Source organism: Gastrolobium bilobum, unplaced genomic scaffold, assembly GCF_033153095.1.
Source record: "Gastrolobium bilobum isolate Gb01-03AN ecotype WA unplaced genomic scaffold, APGP_CSIRO_Gbil_v1 utg58649, whole genome shotgun sequence".
Classification (NCBI taxonomy): Eukaryota; Viridiplantae; Streptophyta; class Magnoliopsida; order Fabales; family Fabaceae; genus Gastrolobium; species Gastrolobium bilobum.
In genome coordinates, this window is record NW_026895723.1 from 130295 (window position 1) to 139088 (window position 8794).

At 34.4% G+C, this 8794-nt stretch overlaps 1 protein-coding gene across 1 annotated transcript; it reads left to right on the forward strand.

Annotated features, from left to right (window-relative positions):
• The first annotated feature begins 4220 nt into the window (after positions 1 to 4220).
• On the forward strand, positions 4221 to 4999 carry LOC133294428 (replication protein A 70 kDa DNA-binding subunit D-like). The gene is made up of 4 exons (XM_061493086.1): positions 4221 to 4241; positions 4329 to 4590; positions 4680 to 4776; positions 4861 to 4999. Exons 1-4 carry the CDS (start codon positions 4221 to 4223, stop codon positions 4997 to 4999), a joined length of 519 nt encoding a protein of 172 aa, XP_061349070.1.
• Positions 5000 to 8794: the final 3795 nt, after the last annotated feature.

Consider the following 8794-nt stretch of genomic DNA (forward strand, 5'->3'; position numbering starts at 1 on the left):
GTGTGTTAATTGAGAGGGGAACTATCATCTAAGTTCCCGGTCATGTCCTCCCTAGTTCGCATGAGTTGCAGCAGCCATGGTGAAGCTCAAAATTTCACCTACTTCTTTCCTATCCTTTGGTTCGGCCGAAATTCCAACCTCTAAGAAGGTAACCTGTCTTCTTTACATCTCTGCCCCTTCTTCATTCATTTCGATTTGAAAAAGGGTTCTCACCTTGCATGCGCATGATCTGGTCTGAATTAGTGTTGCCTTCTTTTGCATGCAAATGATGAATTGAGCTGGACCTTTATTCCTTCCTTCCCTCGGGCACACAGCTAAAAGTAGAAGTAAGTCAATTATTAAACCCTTCTTTGTTCTTTAATTGTTCGGCCCCTCATGTATGATAGGAAAGTAATTTTGTTTGTGCCATTTCCTCCCTGAAATCTGTCAATAGGTACATCCTTAGAAATTGATGCATGTGAACCTAAACCAAAAATTTTGAATTTGGAAATAACCCCTTATAAATTGTTGGATTGCTTCTTGGATCGGAAAACCTTATTTGGCCTTGCAATTGCTAATACGCTTAGGGGCAGCATGTGTACGGTCTTGGTAGCACAACTTGTGATTGCAAGTCTTGTTATGTTAAAATAAAAAGGATGAACCTTGATAACTTGTGGTAGGATTAAAATTAAAAGCAGAAAACTTAATCAGCCTTGGAGTTAGTACCTATAAATCTTGCTTAATTAAATTGTGAGTTTGGAGATAGTTTCTTTATTATTGGGCTGCCATTGGATTAGCCAAATTAAGTAGGTTTTGCATGTATGAGACTTAGGTGTACAACATCCTTAGGAGTCCTCTAAACGCACCTTAGGCAGTGTAGAAATGGTTGTAAAATTGAATGAATCATGAACACTTCTAACGATTGGTGTGGTCCAAACCGTACAAGAATGTATTAGAGCACTTGGATGTTTCATTGTTAACCGATTGGTGTGTTAGCTTTCAGCCAGACAACCTATCTAGTCTAGGGATTATGAGAACAGGTTAAATTACAAGAATTGGAGAACATTTTATTTGGGCACTTCCTTTAAATTCTGCCTTCTTAGAACAGCCTAAGAATGTAAGGCATGTAGGCCTTAAAACGAATTTTTGTGAACAGCCATGAAACTAGTTTATGCAAACTGAAATTGATTTCCTTGGGAGCTGGAAATAGAGCTCCTCAATAGCCTTGGACCGTCCTTGAAGAGAACCAAAAATATGTGATCTTGCATGTGTAGGAGAACCGAGTACAACATGCTAAATTGTTAATCTTTCATTCCTTAATGATGTCACTAGAAGTTTGATATAGGAAAAATAGCGAGCACCTATTTAAGGGCCTAAAACCGAATCTGCTTGAACATAGTATCTTGGGATTTTGTTGTGGTTTCTTATCGACTGACAGAATAAAATGTAGGACAAAAAATTAATAATGCAAGAAGCATGATGACCTAATTAAACACTAGAGATTGGAAGACATGGACATGGCATGCGAATAATAGGATTATAAGAATAAAGATCCTTAATGTATTTTAATGATGAAAACCGAATTTGTATAGATTGGAAGCTTTGAGTCCTTTTGCTGTTAATGAATTATTAAATGAATATGAAATCAGAATTTGATTTAGTAAAATAGGCATGATAAACTGAATAAGTACAGGGACTAGGAGGCAGAGCATATTTGTTGCTGAATTGTTTAATTGTATGAGTAAAATTCTGATTTAACTGCACTCTTGCTTAGGTGCGAATAACTCTTGAGTGTGGGCTGATTGTTGCTGCTATTTAATAAATAATTGTGGCATTCCATGTGTTAGGTGGTATTACCTGATGTGACTATTAACCAGTGTATGAATTGTGAATTGTTGCTCACATGTGCCTTATGATTATTCTGCCATAATTGATGAATTATTCTGCCTATGGAAATGTTATGATTATGGAAATTCTGTTATGAAAAGAAAGTATGGCTTGGCAGTATGATATCCCATATACATGAAATATATGTTATGACAATGATGATATAAGCATGCACCTTGCATCATACCGCATTTGTTTTTTGTTTGTGTGTGACAGCATAGCATGGCATGCATACTCCGAATTCATGTTAGTCTTGAAAATTTAGAATAGTATATACAGGATCATGTGACTGAGCACGCATCATATAGGCATCCCTCAGTACCAGGGTATGGGACACTTGGCATCCATCCGCATAGGTCACAGTGGGATTCAATAAATGAGGGTGCCGTTGCATGGAATTCCCACTGTGTATGCACGCGCACGACGGTGCTATGAGCGTGAAGAAGGTGTTATATACGCAATATGATATATGATGAAAAGGAACTATGATGAAAAGGATTTAATGTTTGTAGCGACTGTTTATAATCTTGTGCCTAGTTTAATATTGTTGCATTATTGGTTTTGTTGCCACACTACTGGGATTTTTCTCACCCCTTTGGGGCTGCTATTTTTTACAAAATGGCAGGAGGACGGAAGAGCATTTGAAGACATGTTTAATTGGATATTTGCTGTTATTTGCTGCTGTATGGACTATTGTTGTTGCTGATGTTTGATGGATGACTGTATTCAATTGAGTAACTTGGATTACAGTTGGATTATGATTTTGTTTCTGTTTTTAAGACCTTTATGATCAGTTGGTAACATTGGAAAAATTCTGAAATGTGTGCGAAAGCAATCTCTGAACATTTTATTATATGCTGATTTTTAAACGGATTTGCGAGCACTTTGCGAGTTGTCGTTTTGGGGCTACGGACCTCCGATTGAGGTATATTTTATATGGATACAAAGCCCCAGCTGTGTACTTTCAGATTATGTAACCCTTACAATGAAACTTTGAAAACTCGAATTATTATAAATTTTACCAGTCAGGAGGTTTTTGGAAAATACACTGAATTTTGAGGAACTTGCGAGTTCTGTTTCGTGAGGCTAGAGACCTCCGATTCGCGTATAATTTATATGTACGCGAAGCCCCAGATGTCTAGGTTCTTAGTAGCAAAGAAGATTTTTGTAAATTTTTGTACTCGGATTTTTTATAATATTTTCAAGACAGATCGTTTTCGGGAAAAATCAGAGTTTCGCAGCGAAAGCCTTTTTGAATTTTCTTGCTGATTTATTTCTCCAAGTCAGTGTCTAAGCAAGCTTTTCTAATTGATATTAAATGAAAAAGTTTTTACTAAACGAGAATTTCACACGTTAACGTTAAGTCTCTAATCCGCTTAACAAACAACTCTCTTGGATGCATACAAGGGAGGGTGTTACAAAGGGGGTCACTGTATGTTTTTTTTTTAAAATTTCATGAAACAATTTTATTAAAAAATAAAATAAAAATGCTTAGCAAACGCACCCTAAGATCATATCATAAATTTTCTTATCGAACTTATAATTAAATATGGTGTCTAATTAATTAGGTGTAAAAAAACTAAGTTAATTATTAATAATTGTTAATATGGCAAGTGTGTATATAAAACAATTTTTTTAAAAAAAGTAATTTTTAAGATTATTATATTAGAATAGTTAATATGGAAAGTGTGTATATAAAACAATTTTTTTAAAAAAAGTAATTTTTTAGATTATTATATTAGAATAATTAAACAACATAACTAAAAGATTGAAAGAAATATCATAAAAAATATTTTCAGTAAATTTTTTTTATTAATTTCAGGTATTTGAAAGTAAAGAAATTATTTTCGACAAAAAAAAAATAGAATTATACAAAAGACCAAATCTTTTACGGGAAATCATGCTCTCCTACGATATGAAGCAGATTCTTTCTCATGCACAATGGTCGTTTTATAGGAAATCATGCTCTCATGCGAATTTCTTTTTAAACATACAGTGAAATTTAAAAAGAATTTCTTTTAAAAATCGAATTTTAATTTTTAAATCGAATAATTAAATGACCATTTTTAAATCGAATAGTGCATATTCGTGTATAAATAGGTATTTGGAACAACATATGTTTGTTTGCTGATCAGCTTCTTTGGGCACATTTGTAGCGTCTCTATTTCGTTCTTTTCTTTGTCCTCAAAGGCTTTGAGCCAATATTACCTCATATACGTTTGGTTATGTATTCCAGGTATGATTTTATTAAGGATCTTAATCCTACTAAGGAGGAGTGGAGGATTAAGGCTAGAGTTGTTAGAACGTGGAAGGTTCCTAATTTTCAGCAAAAAAATTTTGACGACAACGTAGAGATGATTTTGTTAGATGAAAAGGTATTTGTTTTTGTTTTGTTTTTGATATTACTGTTGGTTTGCGGTCCATGTTTTTAAAATGTACTAATCTATGCATGCGTTTTGTAGGGTGGAAGGGTCCACGCTGCTGTCAAGGGTTCTTTGCATATCCGTAAAAAATTTTACAAAGGAGAAGTTTATTTCATAAAAAAATTTGGAGTTGGTTTGAATAGTGGTAGTTTCAGGCCAACTAAGCATGATTATCGTTTGTCTTTCAACTTGAGGACTGATGTAAAATCCACTATTGATTCTGCTATTCCCACCAATGGATTTGATTTTGTAGATTTTGATGTTATAGAGAAAGAGTCTTCTGATTCCCCTTATTTAGTAGGTTTGTAGATTTTGACCTGTTCATGCTGTAAGTCATGCTTTTGTTGTTTGTGTGACGATATCATCTTTCTAACCATCCTTAATGTGTAGATGTCATTGGTTTAGTCTCTGGAATAGGGGAAGTTCGTGAGCATATTATCTCCGGTAGGAAGACAAAAATGGTTGTCGTGGAGCTTGATAACCTCAGGTATCTATTGGTTATTTGTTATGTGTTATGTTCATTTGATGTAAAATTCTATTTCGTGATTTGTTGCAAAAACTGTGCAAGTAGGGGTCACAAGCTCGAGTGCACTCTCTGGGAGGACTACGTGGACCAGGTGCAACAAATTTTGGGGAGTAATCAGTCTCCTCAAAACGTGATGATAGTTCAGCTTGCTAGAATAAAGGGTTTCAGGGGTGAGTTCACATAATATTTGATTATGATTTCATAATGGAATGTTTTAGTTTATTTCCCTCCTTATGGTTTTGAAATTAATAATAAATTTTAAAGAAAAAATTGGAATAACAAATACAAAGTATACGACGAGGATATTTATCGATCCCAGTGTACCAGAGATTGTCGACTTCAAAAAAAGGTGCGAGCTGCTGTTATTCCATTATTCTGCTCTTTTCTTTATTTTATTTATCGCTGATTATTTGTAGTTCTGAATTATTCATCTGCATAAACTATATAATTCCCTTCAATAATTTTTTCTTTTCCAATTATTGTTTATATATTGTTTATGATTCATTTCGAACAGCAGCAAATACCAATAGTGCATGGCGGATGATATTTTACAACTGTTGTGAGTATCGGTTGGGCATATTTCTTATTATATTGCTGTCAACATGACATTTAGATTTTTTTAATGGAGATTTTGCTGTCAACAATGGAATTTACTGCGTTTAAATTATTATATTCTTTTTTTGTTCCTACCTTAAAAGTTACACATTTATGTCATACGAACAAACCGATTTTCTTATTAATTCGTTTACGGGACAAACAAACCGATTTATTTTTTCTCCGTGCATCGCACGGGTAATCAACTAGTTTCATTAGAAAGTTAAGTTTGTACCTTTGACGAAATTTTATCAGATTTTAAGTCATGATGAATTTTGTAAGAACCCGCACCGTTAATTAAAGTATTTAATTAATTAATTATGCAAAAATAGGAAATGATTCCATAATTGACCCTAATAATAATTTATGAGGCTTAATAATCATAATAAGTGATTAAGAATGCTAAAAGTCGCTTTTCGGAAGAAAAGTGCTGATACCGGTTCTGCTAGTCGGTATAAATGCGTGCCGAAAAAGTATCCAGGAAAATTAAAATAAGTGCATGATAATTACTAGAATAATATGTAGGACTTGTAAAATGAGTTTCAAGTCCGAATAATGAGAACTGGTGCTAGAAACCGGTACTGGCTTTGAAAAGCGCGTACCGGAAAGTTGCTCAGAAAAATATAAGAAAAAAATGTTAATTCTTAGAAAATTATGTAGTTTCTTAATCCAAAGTTTGGGATTAAAATGCTAAGCGTAGCAATTAAATTTAATACTGTGTGTTTAATGAGTAAGTCTCTATAAATATGGCTTTTAACGGGCACACAACCCTAGATAACTACTTGGCTGCGTGGCTTCTCTTGGAGGCTGACCAGAAAGAGTGTTCTTAAGCTTCCTTCTCCATTTCTTGAGCAAGCATTAACCTTTGATGCTTGTTCTTTCCTTTAAACACTTGGTAAGGGTGAGGGTTGGCCTTGGGACTGCATTGTGGTGTTGTTTCTGAGTTGTGAAGTCTGTGTGAGGGAGGTTTGGTTGCTGACTTGTTGGTTTTGGGTTGAAAGAAGCTTGGTTTTGGTTTTTGGAGGTCTAAGTGGTGACCTTTGTGTTAAAGAACTAACCTTTGTGAAGCCATTTTCGTGCATCTTCCTTGAGTCAGACTTGAGGGGCTGTGTTGAGCTCCAAGAGCATCTCCCTCTGCTGTTTTTGAGCTGTGGTATGATCACCAACCTTTAACTTGAGTTTTAAGGTCTAAAAATGGTACCTTGATGCATCTGATGACTAAACGATGATAACTTGTTGTTGGGTAATGTTGAACACGCCTAGAAATGCATGATTAGATGTTTAAAATTGGTAAAAAGGGAACCTTTGAGGGATATCTTCACGAAAATGCAGAAACTGCATTCTGTCGTGAAATATCCAGATATTTGTCGAACAGATATCCGGATATTGGATATCCAGATATTTGGTTTTAGGATATCCGGATATGTGAATTTGTATATCCGGATATTGCTTATCCGGATATGGTCCCGAGGAATATCCGGATATTCTGGAATTTCACAGAACAGTAGCTGTGTTGTGCATACAGTAGGCTATTGGGGGTTTGTAGACCCTGGATTGATGAAGTTGAACTTCTGTTTTTAATGGATTAAGCCAGAATCATGGGATTAAGGGCTTGTGGCTTTGTTAGAAGCTTTAAGACTTGAAAACGTAATGAAAAGACGTTGTCTTTAATTTGTATGCATGTGGTACATGTTTATTGATTTATATTTGGTCCATATCAGATTGTGATATGCTGTGATTGGACTTTGAGCTTGTGGCAGTGGATAGCTACTTAGAGGTAGGCTTTCGTGTCCTCGGTTTAACCATGTTGTGGTTCCACCATGTCCCATGGGGATATGGTATATGTATGCTGTGTTACATGCTTTTGATGTTTTGGAAATGCTGTTGAGCTATTGTATGTTAGTGCCTTGTTGATATGCATGGAGGTGTTCCACCTATACGGCAAGCCTGAGTATGTAGAACATACAAGAGGGTGAGGCTGTGGGTGAGGTGCAAGCGGTGTTCCTTGTACTACATGTAGGGAATAGACGTATTCCTACATTTCTCCGGCAAGTAGATAGTGTTTACACACATGCCATAGATATCTGTTGCACTACATAGTTTTGGAATTGATAATGATATATATGCTTTTTGAACTTATATTGCACATGTAAGTGAGCTTGGGGTGGAAGATCCTTGAGGACCCCTTGTCTTACTGATATTTCTAGTTTAGAGATCTCACCCCATGTTTGGGGAATGCTTATTTCAGGGTCAGGTAATGTTGAGACCTCAGGCGGCAGGAGGCCGGAGCTGAGTTAGATTGCTGTTACATTGTGCTGCCATGATTGGATGCTGGATTTGCATGCTACTTTTATGCTTATAGCTTCAGTTTATGTATTGGAGTTTTATGTTGAGACTCGTTGGTTACTCTGTTTATTTGGTGAGCATGGGGATTGTCCATGACACATAGTATTGTTATGTCTTGTTTATGTCTTGAGTCTTTTGGAGTTGTAATAATGTATCAGGATATTGTCCGGATTACTTGATGTAATGCCGTGATTTAGATACATACTTTATCTATATATTGAGGTATTTCAGTAGATGTCTTATTGCAATTTACATACAGGCGATATTTTATGAAATTGATTAAGTAATCAAGTTGGTAATTGATAATGACGTCATAATTGAAAAGAAAAAGAATATTCCACATTTTTAATTAAGCACCGCTTAATACGATGTCATGTTAATATTCCGGGTATACACGGGGTGTTACAAATTTGGTGAGCTATGTATTTTTTATGTGGTTTGTGATTATAATCAAAAAAATTTAAATAAATTTAAGGTTATTTATGTATTTATAGAATTATATATTTATTTTCTATATACGTACTTATCACATTTTATTTGAGTCAATAAAAAACAGTTAAAAAATTCACCAAACAATTTGTTTCTTCAAATTTTAAAACTCTTTTCAAAACAAATTTTTCATCTTTTATTTTGAAAATCAATTCTTATAAACTACTTTATAAAACCGTTTAAAAAAAATCAAGATCACAATTAAAAAAAAAACTCGAAGTTTCAGGCCCATATTACTTTTTGATTGTAAAAATTTAACAACTACCATATCTGAAGACTGAAATAAATTGGATCCCAATTGGTTTCTACATTAATTAATTTTCAAATTTAGCTCTTAACTCTGTACAAAAGAATAGATTTCACACGTCTATTTTTTGTTTTATTTTTATTTCCTAAAACAAATAGACGTGTGCAAGGTGTATGTCCAAAGGGTACAAGGCCCAATCTAAGTCATAAGATGGATAACTTAAATGTTAAATAAAAAAATTACTGTAATTTTTTTCAAGTGTTATAAATATTTACTTAAAAACGAAAAATTACTCGTTCCTTC